The sequence below is a fragment of the Chenopodium quinoa genome, unplaced genomic scaffold (genome assembly GCF_001683475.1).
Source record: "Chenopodium quinoa cultivar QQ74 unplaced genomic scaffold, ASM168347v1, whole genome shotgun sequence".
In the NCBI taxonomy this organism is placed as follows: domain Eukaryota; kingdom Viridiplantae; phylum Streptophyta; class Magnoliopsida; order Caryophyllales; family Amaranthaceae; genus Chenopodium; species Chenopodium quinoa.
In genome coordinates this window covers 1595739-1610984 of record NW_018744137.1, presented here as the reverse complement: position 1 = coordinate 1610984, position 15246 = coordinate 1595739, and the positions used below count along the sequence as shown (strand labels likewise).

Genomic DNA, 15246 nt, shown 5'->3' with positions numbered 1-15246 from the left:
TTAAATATTTGCTCTATTTCTTCATATATACCAACACCGCAACACTCACTTTTGTATGCTTGTAGTTTTGTTTTTTTTCTATAAAAAATGAACTTATTAATAATGAACAAATTATAACGTGCACGCAACTGAAGTTAAGTATTTGTAGGAAAACAAACAATGAAAATTTAATTATGTAAAGTTAGTGAAAGAGAAAAACAACTACCGTAAAATAATAGATGTTGCAATTATTTTGAAACGGGTGAAATAGCTGAACTTTTAAGAGCATACTGAGTATGCACTGCTTAGAATCATATGAAATTGGTATACACTAGAATGGAATAACAAAGTATAAGGGATAGCAGATTAGTGAACACAAAATGTACAATAATCGCCTAAAAATTGAGACAGGAAACAACAAATAATGACATCAAAATCATACAGCAGCCAGATTTTGATGATCAGAATGAAAATGAACATGACTTAGTCAAGGATGTTGATGAGATTGTAGTGTTATTACTACTCTCCAACTTATGATTATGTAGCTTGAAGTATTCGAGTCCTGGTTCATCAAGGGGTCGAGAGAAGAAATATATGAGAAATTCACTAAGAGTGAACTGTCTATAAACCGCTGAATTTTCATCAGACAGCAGCTCTTGAATTGGTCCGTACAACTTTGGTGATGAACGTGGGCCGTGTAGAAAAAATGCAACTGAAATTCTTGGTCCGATATGATTAGCTGATACGCGGTGGTACACACTCTTGAACTTGTCGTTGGAAATCATCTGCATAGTAAAATAAAACAGATTAAAAAACAGTAAACTAGATCAGACAGTAGTACTCAGCTTATCTGATAAGAACCAAAAACAGGATGAACAAAATTAAGAAACCTGAAGAAGATCTCCAATGTTAACAACAAGGGCGCCGGGTATAGGCTGAACATCCACCCATTGATTATTATGTAGAATTTGGAGACCGCCGATTTGATCTTGTAGAAGTATAGTGAGAAATGAGGAATCAGAGTGTTTGCTTATCCCTTGAGTCAATTCAGGAGCAGGGCAAGCAGGGTAATATAGGTTTACGGCGGTCCACCCTTTGTTACATTCCATTTTTTTAAGATGATTTGGTTCGAGTCCAAGAGACATGGATAGCAACTCTAGAAGAATATCACTTAGCTTAAGTACTTGGTTGTAGTATTCCAACAACACATCCCTGAAAATTATCAAACGGAAACACTTATATAATTAGACTAGTAAAAGATAGCTTAGCATTATTTATGATCATATTCTAATGTATATTGTATAGGCACGAAAAATGGCAGTGATCAACAAATATACCTGCATATTTCTGGTAACTCTTTGGGATCAAGATGACCAGAACTTTTTGATGTGTCAACTGTTAAAGTGTCCCTCCAATTCGCAGTCTTTGAAGTATATAGGTCGAAATTGGATTGATATAAAACTTGTTTGGTCCTGTCACGGGTGTACATTTTCTTCTTTACCTCGGCATCTTGTTCATGAAACATTCGAACCCCTTGTACCATCTTATACAACAATTCTGAAGGGATCCCGTGATTTATCACTTGAAAAAATCCCCAATTTTCTGATGCATTAAGGACTTCTTTGACGATCTCAGCATACCGATCTTTGTTATGAATTTCTTCTAAATTTATCACCGGTACTTGGAGTTTCACACACGGAGTTTTGAGATCTTCTAAGAGCTCGTGAGTTGGTCGAATGAATATGTTAGGAAGAGTTTTTAAACCTGAATCTACTAGCCCCTTCACCCCTGTCTTCGTATCATCGAAAGCCTTCACCTCTCTAGCGCGATCATAGTCGAATTGGGAGCCATTGGTGTACCCGTCCATGCTAAATGTCCTCAAATTTAGCTATAGACTAGAACAATAATTTAGCACCACTTAGTTCAGTATATGATCCCTTAGTGATTAACGTTAAGGATACGACATGATTTGATAAAAGAGCCCTTAAGAATGATTGTGAGTCGATAACATATGTACAAGGTCTAGTTATAAAAAAATCATTTGAGTTAAACTTAAGACTTTTTCCGAATACTCTAAAATAACGTTTTATAGAGGTACTTGATTGATTAATTTGGTACCGACGGAGTAGTAGTAATATGTCGCATGTGCAGAAGATATTTAATTAATGATGGAGCAAACAAGACCATACAACTAATTATTGAAAAAGACGCACCGAATTTCTGTGGCTCACCGTAAGTTGAACCTCAGAAAAATAATAAGTGTTGATGTAGAAATAAATATTAGGAAAAATTATCAAAAATAATCTCAACTTTCAATTATTTTTTAATAATCTCAACTTTGTATTCCATCCGTCCAAATCAGTCCCAACCGGTCATTCAACTTGTTATTATAAGTTAACGGACACATATCATCCTACGATTGGTTGAAATATAAAAAAAATAAATAAAAAAGAAAAAATAAAAACTGAAAAATTAACCACCAGCCTTCAACCCAGCAACCCACACTATCACACACACCCAGCCCACCACCATGCCTCCCACATGTCGGCCGCCACCCAGTCACCCTCTCCTGGCGCCGGCGTCGACGCCGCCCTGACCACCGTCCCCCTTCACCTTAAACAACCTAAAAAAATTGTTTTAAAAATAAAAAAAACTTTATGTTTTGGAAGATGAAGTTCGAAGGTAAGGAGATCAAAATCATCAATCTGAAATTCATAATCAATATCATGATTTCTTTAAGGCAGTAATCTAGAAAAAATGGTGAAGAGTGAACAAGATCCCACCAGACCCATTAGATACGATGACGCTTACAATCTTGGTGTTGATAGATTAACCATAAGATATCAGATTTTAAAGGGGAAGGGAAGGTAGGGGTGGCGACTACGGTGGTTGCTGGGTCCGGTGTCGGAAAAGGGAAGGGAGGGGAGGGGGTGGCGCTAGCCGGAGAAGAGGGTCTGGGGCGGCACGCGCAGGGGTGGTGGCGGCTTTTTCTTAATTTTAATTTTGATTAATAAGTTAATAATAATACTAATATTAATAATAATTCTTTTTTTTTTACCAATCTCGTAGTGACATGTGTAGTTTATAACTAAGCAAAAAAATATTTACCTGTTTTATAGGTCACCGGTCACCGGTCACTTGGGACCATTTTGAGCAAATGAAGTATAAATTTGAGATTATTAAAAAATAATCAAAAGTTGGGATTATTTCGAGCGAATGGAGCAAAGTTGGGATTATTCCGGACAATTTTCCCTAAATATTATTTGTATAATCTATTAAGTTGTCATTTTATGCACTCACTGAAATAAAATCTCAATTATATTTGATAAAGATTTTAGGGGACTAATGCAAGTAATTACAAGAAATAAATAATTGAATTTAACCTTCTAGAAATTAATAAAGCAAAGGACGGTACAACCACTTACAAGACATGAGTAACAATTACTAATCCTGTATTCCTGTTTGATACTCTCTCTGTCTGTAAATTATATTTCTACATCTAATATGTCTTCCTCACATAATATTCTAAAATAATAGTTTGTATATACGTAATTTAAAAGAGTAATATATCGCATGTGCTGCCAAAGTTAACCGATAATATTGAAAAAAAAAGTTTAATTAGTGACGAAGCAAGCAAGACCATTTATATATAGCTATTTGAAAAAGACGCATACTGTATGTGGCTCACCGTGAGTGATAAATAAAGCTTATGTTCAACTTCAAAAAAAAAAAAAAAATAAACATTACAATCTGTGAAGTTGTCATTTTATGCACCCACTGAATATCTCAATTATTGGTTTATATTTTGATAAGGAACATATGCAAGTAATCACAAGAAGAAAATGATTGAATTTAACCTTCTAGATGTTAATAATGCACAACCACTAAATTCTAAAGAAGCTCGAACCCATTAAGTTGATCAAGGCATCTTATGACAAGACACAATTAAAAACTAATAGAATGCTTATTTTCTACTTACAGCCAATTTATTTCACATACATTTATATTTGACATTTATAATTTCAATTTCAATTTGCATTAAAAGCCAACTTTTAAATCAATATGTCCTTTACTCCAAAATAAAACAACATGTTACAAATGGTAACCTATGGTACATAACTAATACTCCCCCCGTCCCTTAATACAATCAGGGGCGGACCCAATTAAGTGACATGGGGGGACAGCTGTCCCCCCAATTTAAAAAAAAAAAATTAAAAAAAAAAAAAAAAAAAGCAAAACAAATCGCACAGCTGCTCCATTTCAATCTTCACTCCAATTCGCCATTACCACTACTCCACTAGTCCACTGCGTCGCTGCTCCACCATTCCACCAACCGGCGACCGTCGAGGCTTAGTGCGTGCGTGGTGCGTCGCTGCTCCTGTGCGGCTGTCGGGCTGTGCTCCATCTTCAGTCTTCGCTGCAGGTGCGTGCGTGAGTGCGTCAGGCGTCACTGGCTCGCTGCTCCACCGACCACCGCCTGTCCGGCTGTCCGCCTTGGCCCCTGGGTTCCTCACCACTCGCTGAGTCGCTGCTAAACTTATGGTATGTCTTGCTAAGTTGCTAACCCTAATTCGAATTTCGAAATTCCCAATTTGTTAATTTGAAATCCCCAATTCACCAATTGTTAACCCTAATTTCCAGATTTTTGTTGAATTATTTTAATTTTAATTGCAATATTTGTTGAATTTTAATTTTAATTGCAATTTTAATGTTAGGTTTTATAGTATGCATTTATGCAATGATGTGAATTGTGGAAATTCCGAAATTGAATAATTGATATATATTTTTTAATGTAATTAGGAAATGTCAAATGATTCACCTAATTCAAACAAATCCAAGGCTCCTAGAAAACAACCCGATCTTCGACAATTCTTGTCTAAAAGAAAGAAACTCCATGAAAATGAGTCAAATAACTCCCCTTCATTAAGCCCCCTCAAAGTCAAGAAGATGATATGGAAATGGGTGGTTCAAGTACTTGTAATGTACCATTGGAGGAAAATTTGGTATACGATGTTGAACTTCTTCCTCATGATCCGGGAAAAAGAATAAACATAATGGATTACCCCGCAAATGAACGAAATGCAGTTAGGAGGGGTTATATTCTTAAAAAACCTTGCCAACCAAAAACTCATGACTTTCCTCAAAGACAAGTGTCTGGTTTACGTCGCTTTAGTGTTCATTGGTTCAAGAAATGGGATTGGCTTGAGTATAGTATTGAAAAAGATGCTGCATTTTGTTTTGTATGTTACTTGTTCAAGAATGAAGTTGATAGTTATTCGGGGGGTGATGCATTTGTTGATGGAGGTTTAGGGCATGGAATAAACCGGAAAGATTTGAGAAGCATGTTGGTGGAATTAACAGTGCTCATAATCTTGCTTATGAGAAATATGTGAATTTAAGAGATGGAAAAAAAAAATCAATCTTGAATGTGTTTGAAAATGCAAGTGAGGTGATTAAAAGTGAATATTTTATCCGCTTGAATGCATCTTTAACTTGTTTAAGGTTTCTTTTGGGGCAAGGTTTGGCATTTCGTGGACATGATGAAAGCGGGGAGTCATATAATAGGGGTAATTTCCTTGAGCTTTTGAAATGGTTAGGAGAAAAGGTTGAGGAAGTAAGACAACATACTCTTGAAAAAGCACCTAAAAATTGTCAAATGATTTCCCCTTCTATTCAAAAGGACATTATTAATTGTTGTGCCAAAGAAACAACTAGGTGCATAATAGAAGAAGTTGGTGATGATTACTTTGCCATATTAGCCGATGAGTCAAGTGATGTGTCCCAAAAAGAACAACTAGCTCTTGTTTTGCGCTTTGTTAATAGAGATAGTGGAAAGGTAATGGAGCGATTTTTAGGCATTGTTCATGTTGGTAATACTACCGCTTTAACTCTTAAAGATGCAATCATGTCTTTACTTGTTGAACATTCATTGAGTCCATCTATGATAAGGGGGCAAGGGTACGATGGAGCTAGCAACATGAAAGGTGAAATAAATGGTCTTAAGACTTTGATTATGAATGATACTCCAAGTGCCTACTACGTACATTGTTTTGCTCATCAACTTCAATTAACACTAGTTGCCGTTGCTAAAAAGAATGATAGTTGTGGTTGGCTTTTTGAGATACTTGCAAATTTATTGAATGTGGTTGGAGTTTCTTGCAAGAGAAGAGAAATGATTCGACAAGATCAAGCTGAAGAAGTTGCTCGAGCATTGGATGTAGGGGATATTGTGAGTGGATCGGGTTTAAATCAAGAACTTGGTTTGAAAAGGCCCGGGGATACTCGTTGGAGTTCTTATTACAAGTCTATTTCAAACATCATCCTCTTATTTCCTACAATTGTTAAGGTACTTGTACACATTGGGAAGCATGGTGTATCGGAAGATAAGTTCAAAGCTCAAATTGTTTTAGGACAGTTAGAGTCATTTGACTTTGTTTTTATTGCTCACTTGATGTTGACTATTTTTGGTTACACTAATGATTTGTGTGTTGCTTTGCAAAGAAAGGAGCAAGATATTGTAAATGCCATGGAACTTGTCACTTACACAAAATTGGTGTTGCAAAAAATGAGGGAGCAAGGATGGGATAGTCTCTTAAACAAGGTAACTTCATTTTGTGCTACTAATATGTATGGCTTGTTTAAGTCCTAAAGATAACAAAGATAACTTCAAGACGTTTTGTTGAAGAAGCAACAAATGAACATCATTTTCGGGTTGGAATTTTTGTAAGAGTGATTGATTTGCATCTTCAAGAACTTGATGATCGATTTAATGAGAGGAATATGGAGATACTAATATGTATGGCTTGTTTAAGTCCTAAAGATAACTTCTCATCCTTTGATAAAGATAAGGTACTTAAACTTGCCTCTTTTTATCCCGAAGAATTTTCAAGCTTTGATTTGATGGCTCTTGAATGTCAACTTGATATATTCATGGAGAATATGCTAAATGATGATAGATTTCAAGGTTTAAATGACCTTAACTCTCTTTCTATGATGCTTGTTAAAACTAATAAGCATAAGACTTTTCCTCTTATTCATTTGCTTATCAAGTTGATGTTGATTCTTCCGGTTGCCACGACAAGTGTTGAAAGAGTCTTTTCCGCAATGACATGTGTCAAAAATAAGTTGCGAAATAGCATGGGTGATCAACTTATGAATGATTGTTTGGTCACTTTTATTGAGAAGGATGTCTTCCTAAGAGTTTCCGATGAAAAAATTGTTGATCGCTTCCAAAATATGAAGACTCGAAGGATGAAAGTGTAATTTTAATGTAATGTTTATGTAATTTTTTTCATCATTTGAATTGTATGACTAAGTATGTTTTTTATTTTGAAATTTTAATATTAAGTATTAACTAATTTGTGTGTTTGAGTTTTTTTTTTGTTTTTATTTTTTGTTAAGCTATTTGTAAGTTAAGCATTTTGTCCCCCCGAATTGAAAATCCTGGATCCGCCACTGAATACAATGCCTCTTTTAAACATTTATTACTCACATAATAAAGAGAAAGAGGTATTGTATTAAGAAACAGAGGGAATACTCCGTAAGATAAACAAATAGACGTCAAAAAAACACCTAGAAATAGCACACATTTGGATCCCAAATCCAGTGACGCCCCTGCTCCATCACCTCAAGTCATCAACCTCGAATTTTCTTTCTACATGCCATCTCCATGATTTTGTATTTTTAAGTACTCAAATCCAGCATCATCGAGGGGCCGTGAGAAGAAATGTGCATAAAATGCATCGAGAGTGAACTCTCTATAAATAGCTGGATTTTTTTTTTCCGATAACAACTCTTTAATTGGTCCGTACAACTTTGAGGATGATGAAATACCTTTAAGAAAGAATGCTGATGAAATTCTTGGACCAACTTGATTAGCAGTCACTCTATGATTAACACTTTTTAATTTGTCGTTGGAAATAATCTGCATCATAGCATAACTTATCAAGAAAAGAAAAAAAAAAAAAAATTCAACGCTACTTCCAATTTCTAGATAACATGTAACATTTCCATTTTAGACCGGTCTAGAATTAAAGGCTACTTTCATCATTTAGTACCTAAATTGCATTTATTTTCCTTCATATGCCCTTACTAGCTAGTACGTGAATTAAATGTAGCCAATTATTTACAGACATAAGTATGGCCCTGTTTGATTCACCTTAATTTTGCTGAACTGAAATTATTTTTACTGAACTGAACTTATTTTTACTGAACTAAACTTAATTTTACTGAACTTAAATTATTTTTACTAAACTGAAATTATTTTTACTGATTTTCTATTATAATTCTTCTTTAAGAAAACTGAATTTTACTGAACTGAAATTATTTTTACTGAACTAAAATTAATTTTACTGAACTGAACTTATTTTTACTGAAGTGAAATTATTTTTACTTAATATTATTTTTTTAAGGTGAAGAGAACATGGCCTATGAATGAGTTTGATATAATTAAAATACCTGAAGGATATCACCGATATTTATAACAAGGGCTCCCGGAATTGGCTGAACGTCGACCCATTGATTTTTGTGAAGGACTTGGAGGCCACCAATTTGGTCTTGCAATAGTATAGTGAGGAATGCAGGATCAGTGTGTTTGCATGTTCCTAAGGTCAATTTTGGAGCAGGACAAGCAGGGTAGTAGTGGTTTATTGAAGCCCATCCCTTGGTACATTCGGTTTCTTTCAAATAATTAGGTTCGAGTCCAAGACCCATAGATAGTAACTCTAGTAGAACATCACTTAGCTTCAGTACTTGGTTAAAATAGTCCAACATCGCATCCCTACAAATCAACCAATGGACACATAGAATTCAAATATAATCACATTATAATAAGGCAAAAGCTAATGAGCGTCCCCGGGGCGTTAGATAAGAGAATTAAAGTGCAAATATTAGAGTAAAATTAACATTAATTACACCGAACGACGCGTGATTTTGTCATGAATTCCTAACTTAATACCATTTCAACCAATATAATTTATCCTCATCTAATGCCCCGGGACGCTCGTTAGCAAGATTGATTAATTCAAATTAAACTATTAACGTGACTACTAATTTCAGACAATATACATACCTGCATATTTCAGGTAACTCATTGGGATCGAGATAATCAATTTTATAAGTGTCAACTGCCAAAGTATCCCTCCAATTCGCAGCCCGAGAATTATAAAGATCATAATTAGACATATACTTAACTTGTTTTGTCATGTCACGGCTATAAAAATTCTTCTTTACCTCATCATCCTGCTCAAAGAAACTCCGAATCCCCTGCAACATCTTATCCAACACTTCCGAAGAAATCCCATGATTTACAACTTGAAAAAATCCCCAATTTTCTGATGCATCTAAGACTTGTTCGACAACCTCGTTGTAACGATCCTTACTACGATCAATCCCTTCAAAATTTATCACTGGAACCTCGAGCTTAACACAAGGTGTGCTAAGCTCTTGTACGAGCTCCTCTGGCGGTCGAATGAATATCCTAGGAATTGCTTTTGTACCTAAATCAACCAGCCCTTTCACCCCTGCCTTCGTAGCATCAAAGGCTTGCAGCTCTTTTACGCGATCGTAGTCGAGTTGGGAGCCGTTGGTGCATACGTCCATGCTTGCTTAATTGTGTACTCTACACCTTTCAAAGATAAACTAGTACGACTTTACGAGTCGAATATTGAATGAGAATTATTGTTGTGTATGGGTAATGTTACTTGGTAATTGGTATGTAGTACACTTTAATTTTATTACGCGAAATGGGTATGGGTTCGCAAATTTGCTACCTAGTTTTACAAAAGTCGATAGTGTACAATCTATATGTTCATTAGCCAAATTGATCACATATATAATCCCGACTTTACCAATTTTGGCATTAATTGAAATGTTATCTTCTACTACGTAGATATAATTAAAAAAAATATTCACAAAAAACTAAAAAAAATAATAATAATAAATAAATAAAAACAAATTTGGAGCTAACTTTTGTGAAAGATCAAGTATTTTGGGACCCTAGAATATATATGTGGAGATCTATGTACCACGTATTAAGGATTTTAACCATGGAAGACTTGAAATCTTTAATAACGTGCAACAAATACGATTACATATTTGTATTTATATAAACAAACAAACAATAGTGATGTTTGGGAAGGATGATCTTGAATCTCACAAGACACTCTCCGAAATTGTAATTCTTTACCTAGTGATTACATAAGTAGTTGGTTATAACTTATAAGCTTGGTAATTTAGTTTATCCTTCCCTTTTAATTACAACATGGAGAGAGGATGCACATTTTAACAGTAGGGTAGAGGGATAGAGACATAACAAGAGGGATTCATGAATCGATTAGGACAATGATAGAGTAATCCCTATTCTTTAAAACTGCTCCGTTCTATTGTAATCTGCTTTGCTCTACAGACTCAATCTGATATGTTGAAATCTATTTTGTTAAGTCCAGAAGCTCAAAGAAACAAGACCTTAACACTGCCTAAAAATATTTAACACTAGCCTTAAATAAAGCTACAGTTATTCTACAATTTTCTTCTCAAAAAGGATTTTTAAAAAGCTTAGATTTGGACAAATTTTCTTAGGTTGGGCTGACCTCAATATTTGCATTTTTATCCAAGCTTTGCGCCAGCGTTTTAGACCCTAACAATGACTTTTAAGATTTGGGCCTAAAAATCCCAGGTAGGCCCTAATCATGGGCCTAATAACGGGCCTCTCTTACACCTAAAGCCCGAGCTGCCCCAGTAATTGGACCTTATCTGTTTGTTTTATTTTTACTATTCTTCATCCCCAATTGTTTGTGTTTTTTACGAGTTCCTCCCCATTTGTTTGCCGTATTGTATTTTGGGGAATTTTCAACGGTAACCCCTTAGCTTTGCTATCACCAACGGTGACCTCCTCTTTTTTATACTTCATCCGTTTTTTTTTAAGTTGACACGTTTTTTTTTAGTCACGTTCGCCAATGTACTTATTCAATCATTAATATCTTTAATTATCAATAAGCAAAAATTATGAAAATTTGATATTTTGAAAGTATATAATGTGACGAATCTAACAAGATCTCACATGACTATATTTTTCATTACGTATAAGCAAAAAACACGGTCAAAGGGAGGTGTGTGAATAGTGCTAAAGTCAAAACGTGTCAACTAAATAAAAACGGAGGTAGTATTATACAAAATGACCTCAATTAAAAAAAATTATCTCACTTATGACTTTAATGAGAGTTAATTAATTAAAAAAAACTAACTATAGTTAGCTTTGAAAAAAAAAAACACCAACCCAACCGCCACCAACCCCCTCATCTGAAATGCCGACCTCCCATCCAAACCGCCGAACTATCCCTCCATCATTTCCCATGCCTGACCCAAACCCTAACCTCATAACTTTCTCTCCTCTGACCTTTGATTCTCGCCATCTCGTCGCCTCGCTGTGGGTAGGTTTTGGTCGAGGTCAGGAGGAGGCGTAATGGGTTTAGGTTTTAAGGTTACGATTCTAGGCGGAGATCAAAGAAGATAAAGAGATCAAAAGAGGGTGGAGGAGAGGGCGGAGAAGAAAGAGAGAAAGATCGGTGGTTTAGTGGTCTGGGGTTGGTCGTGGTTTGGGCTCGGCGGTCTGGGGTTGGTAGGGGTTCTGAGTTCGGCGATCTAGTGGTGGTGACGGTGAGAAGGAGGAGAGGGAGGGTTGTGGGCGGGGATTTGTGAATCTGGGGCTTGGCGGTGGTCAAGGTGGAGTACGTTGGTGCAGGGTCACCGGAAGTCAGGGACCCTGGGTAGCGTCATCGACGATCGGAGCTGAGGAACCTGGGTAGTGTTGCCGGAAGGGAGTTAATTGATGGATAGGTGGTGGGTTGGGGGTTAATTTTTTAGATTTTTTTAAAAAAAATATAAATCTAACTATAGTTAATATTTAAGGAAATAAGGTTATGAGTGGGATAAAATTTTTACTAAGGTCATTTTGTATAATAAAAAAGTAAGGAGGTCACCATTGGTGCATAGCAGAAGTTGGGAGTCACCGTTGAGAATTTCCCTTGTATAGTCAAAATTTAAGAACTTTGAACACAATATATACTAGATCAATAATGCTTTATATGTTTCAATGTTTACTTTTGATCAAGTATAATTTGTATAAAGCTAGATTGAAATATTTATGTTTTAATACGTGTTTCCAAAATCATAAAAATTTCGAGTTGTACCCGGTTAATTCCCCAAATAAACAAATTTTGTTTATTTGGAGTGTAACTGTCTTTTCAAGTATCAATGGAAGGGTACATGCGTCTTTTCATGTACTAGTTGAAGGGTACACGTGTAATTTCCTAAATGCAAGTTGCAAATAATATTTGGACAATTTACTAAAAGTAATGAATAAACGGTTTGGGTTGTTCTCGGTTTCGGGTTGTATCAGTTCGGCTTGATATCGGGCACGGTTCATTAACGGCTCTCAAACATTCGGATCGTTTCAGTTTCAGGTTTTAAAAAATCGGGTTGGGTCGGTTTACGGTTTTAAAATAACAGGTTCTTAACGGTACGGTTCCTTTTTGGAACAGCTCAAAACGGTTCGGATTCACCAGTTCGGGTCGGTTTTTGACAGCTCTAATCACAACCATTTGTACTGCCCTCAACTAACAACTTTTATTTATTATTGTATATAAAGTATACATTTATACAACCTTAATTTGAGCACTACTATAAAATACTCCTATAGATTAGGAGAGAAATTGTACTTTATTGCCATGCACATAACACACATTAACACACATTTATATGGAACATAAAGGTATATGACGCACGAAAGTATATTATTCTTTCTTATTTTGACCTAAGCAAATAATCTCTGCCCATTAGAAATATGAGATATTCGAAATATATATATGAAAATATCTCATATCTCTAATAACGTACATCTGACTCATTGTAAATTATTCTTCTATTCAATCTAGTAAGGCCAATTATTTTTTACTTGTTACTAACATAAAAACTTAAGTAGCATGTATCAAAGTAGGGAAAGGCTTATTATTTTAGCATTCTATAAGAAAAAGACTTGAGATTGATCATTATATCTTGAAAAAGTCAAGGGCAGGGCTTCCATCTTGACCTTTGTTGAAGTAATGGCCAAGATACTCCTGAGTTGTGATCTCCCGGTAAATAGGTGGATTTTCTTCGGATAGTAACTCTTTAATTGGACCGTAAATTCTTGTGTTCGAAGGATGTGGCTTGAAAAATGCTGCCACTGAAACCCTTGGACCCACTGTTTTTGCCTTCACTCTATGGTACACGCTCTTGATCTTGTCATTCGTAATCAACTACATATAGACAAGTTAGATAACATCAATGAATAATACTCAATTTGATATACTCCGTAAATTTTCCATCCTTTATTTTGACATTCAAGAACATTATTAATTCTACCAAACAATGTAGGTCATTAGTCAGTTCAACACACATTTTTATAGTCGGGAAAAAACATCCTTCATTCTTTTTTACTTGACCTGCTTCGACTTTTACACTATTTACCCTTTCTTTGACCATCTTTTGTAAATTATATGTAAGTAAAAAAATATATTCACGTGAAATCTAAGAAATCTTGTTAGATTTGTCTCAATAAGCACTATAATAATGACGTATCATTGTAAAATCCATAGGTTAGTAATGCGATGTATCATTGTAAAATGTTGTGAAAGTGCAAGTTACCTGAAGAAGATCTCCCGTATTGATGACAAGTGCACCAGGAACATGAGGAACATCAACTAGCTGATCTTGGTGCCAAACTTGAAGACCACCAACTTGGTCTTGTACGAGGATGGTTAGCACATCATTATCAGCATGTTTGCCGAACCCAATGGCTACATCAGGCTCAGGGCACGGTGGATAGTAGTGTCCCAACAACATCACGTCTTGGGCACAATCCATGTCGTTCAAGTGATTAGGGTTTAGCCCTAGCGCCCTCGAGATTAGTTCAAACAAAGTGTGGGACAACTTCGTCACTTGCTTATTATACTCCAATACTATGTCCCTGTAACACAAGTACTTACATTATAACATAATACGTGTCATTTTATAACATCATCACGTCTGTTTTTCTTTTAAAGAGAGTATGTTACACTGATATTATTAATTAGAAAAAGATATCTATGTAAAACTACATAAATCGATAATATATACACAATATACCTGCACACAAGAGGCAATTCCTCGGGTTTAGGAGGTTCAGGGGTTGTAACGATTGTTATGGTATCCTCCAATTAGTAACGGGTCCAGTGTACAAGTAATAGTTAGAAAAATAAACACATTTTTTACCAGCATATTCACGAGTATAGTATTGTTTCTTGACCTCAGGGTCTTCCTCATGGAACCTACGTACGCTATCAACAACACCATCGACGACATCTTGAGGGATACCGTGGTTAACCACTTGGAAAAATCCTTAATTCACACAAGCATTCTCGATCTCTTCGATCAGGACGATCACCTTCTTAAGCTTTTCGGGATCATGTTCAATCCCTTCAAGGTTGATCGTAGGAATGGTGTAATCGGAGTTGTTGGGCTCAATATCAGGGCGATTGTGGTCTAGGTTGTTAACGAACATACGTGGGACCTTGGACAAACCCGAGTCAATGAGTCCCTTAACACCTAACCTAGCCTCATCAAAGGATTTTAGCTCACTCTTTCGGTCGTATTGGTCGTTCATTGTTGTGGTTGTGGCTTGTGTTAGGCTCATTATTTTTTCTTGGTTTTTTTTTTTTTTTTGGTTATTCTTGATAGTATTTTGGTAGTATTTTTCTATGTAACTTTTGCCACAAACTAGGAAATATGAGCAAGTGTAGTGAGTTGAGTCTTTCTTGCGCCTCCTCAATTTATAGCAAGCTAAGTGTAGACATAATAAAAATATTAGATTAGTATTCAATGGTCTTCCTTGTAGACTAGTATATACTACATAATTATAAAGATTAGTCACTAGCATTTTTTCATGATTATAATTATTCAATACTAGCAGGTCTATATTCAACGATACATTAATTAAGCAAGGGTGGTTCTAACTATGTGCAGGACAGTCGATCATACAAGGCTCCTAGGTGAAACTACTATTAGAGGGCCCCATTTTTCATAAAATTTAAATTAAATATTTTTCCTTACAAAAAAATGATTTTAGGGCCCAATTTAATAAAATTGTATTAGACCATTTCCAATGTTAATATTTGTAGCCCGCCTCTGGTAATAAGGTTATAAATAGTTTAGTTATTTAAGCAAATACGAAGTAACTATTTTTGTTAGAAA

At 35.5% G+C, this 15246-nt stretch overlaps 3 protein-coding genes and 1 pseudogene across 3 annotated transcripts; 1 reads left to right on the top strand and 3 right to left on the bottom strand.

Annotated features, from left to right (window-relative positions):
- Positions 1-230: 230 nt before the first annotated feature.
- LOC110693061 (1-aminocyclopropane-1-carboxylate oxidase homolog 1-like) lies at positions 231-2119 on the bottom strand. Its single transcript, XM_021870186.1, has 3 exons — positions 1317-2119; positions 870-1191; positions 231-764 (listed from the first exon to the last, which is right to left on the bottom strand). The coding sequence occupies exons 1-3, from the start codon at positions 1844-1846 to the stop codon at positions 441-443; spliced, it is 1176 nt and encodes a 391-aa protein (XP_021725878.1). The 5' UTR covers positions 1847-2119; the 3' UTR covers positions 231-440.
- Positions 2120-4937: 2818 nt separating this feature from the next.
- LOC110693108 (zinc finger MYM-type protein 1-like) lies at positions 4938-7242 on the top strand. Its single transcript, XM_021870232.1, has 3 exons — positions 4938-5368; positions 5482-6580; positions 6631-7242. The coding sequence occupies exons 1-3, from the start codon at positions 4938-4940 to the stop codon at positions 7240-7242; spliced, it is 2142 nt and encodes a 713-aa protein (XP_021725924.1).
- Positions 7243-7475: 233 nt separating this feature from the next.
- LOC110693060 (1-aminocyclopropane-1-carboxylate oxidase homolog 1-like) lies at positions 7476-9994 on the bottom strand. Its single transcript, XM_021870185.1, has 3 exons — positions 9050-9994; positions 8437-8758; positions 7476-7903 (listed from the first exon to the last, which is right to left on the bottom strand). Exons 1-3 carry the CDS (start codon positions 9577-9579, stop codon positions 7634-7636), a joined length of 1122 nt encoding a protein of 373 aa, XP_021725877.1. The 5' UTR covers positions 9580-9994; the 3' UTR covers positions 7476-7633.
- A 2595-nt stretch (positions 9995-12589) lies between these two features.
- LOC110693059 lies at positions 12590-14919 on the bottom strand (annotated as a pseudogene).
- Between the last annotated feature and the right edge of the window lie 327 nt (positions 14920-15246).

What these genes read in the sequence shown, in the direction of transcription:
- LOC110693061 (XM_021870186.1), bottom strand. Translation starts at nt 1,846, where the DNA reads ATGGACGGGTACACCAATGGCTCCCAATTCGACTATGATCGCGCTAGA. An exon ending in GAGTTACCAGAAATATGCAG is followed by an intron (nt 1,192 to 1,316) that starts GTATATTTGTTG and finishes GATAATTTTCAG; the next exon opens with GGATGTGTTGTTGGAATACT. An exon ending in ACATTGGAGATCTTCTTCAG is followed by an intron (nt 765 to 869) that starts GTTTCTTAATTT and finishes TTTACTATGCAG; the next exon opens with ATGATTTCCAACGACAAGTT.
- LOC110693108 (XM_021870232.1), top strand. Translation starts at nt 4,938, where the DNA reads ATGGGTGGTTCAAGTACTTGTAATGTACCATTGGAGGAAAATTTGGTA. An exon ending in ATCTTGCTTATGAGAAATAT is followed by an intron (nt 5,369 to 5,481) that starts GTGAATTTAAGA and finishes AACTTGTTTAAG; the next exon opens with GTTTCTTTTGGGGCAAGGTT. An exon ending in GGGATAGTCTCTTAAACAAG is followed by an intron (nt 6,581 to 6,630) that starts GTAACTTCATTT and finishes TAAGTCCTAAAG; the next exon opens with ATAACAAAGATAACTTCAAG.
- LOC110693060 (XM_021870185.1), bottom strand. Translation starts at nt 9,579, where the DNA reads ATGGACGTATGCACCAACGGCTCCCAACTCGACTACGATCGCGTAAAA. An exon ending in GAGTTACCTGAAATATGCAG is followed by an intron (nt 8,759 to 9,049) that starts GTATGTATATTG and finishes GTTGATTTGTAG; the next exon opens with GGATGCGATGTTGGACTATT. An exon ending in ATATCGGTGATATCCTTCAG is followed by an intron (nt 7,904 to 8,436) that starts GTATTTTAATTA and finishes GCTATGATGCAG; the next exon opens with ATTATTTCCAACGACAAATT.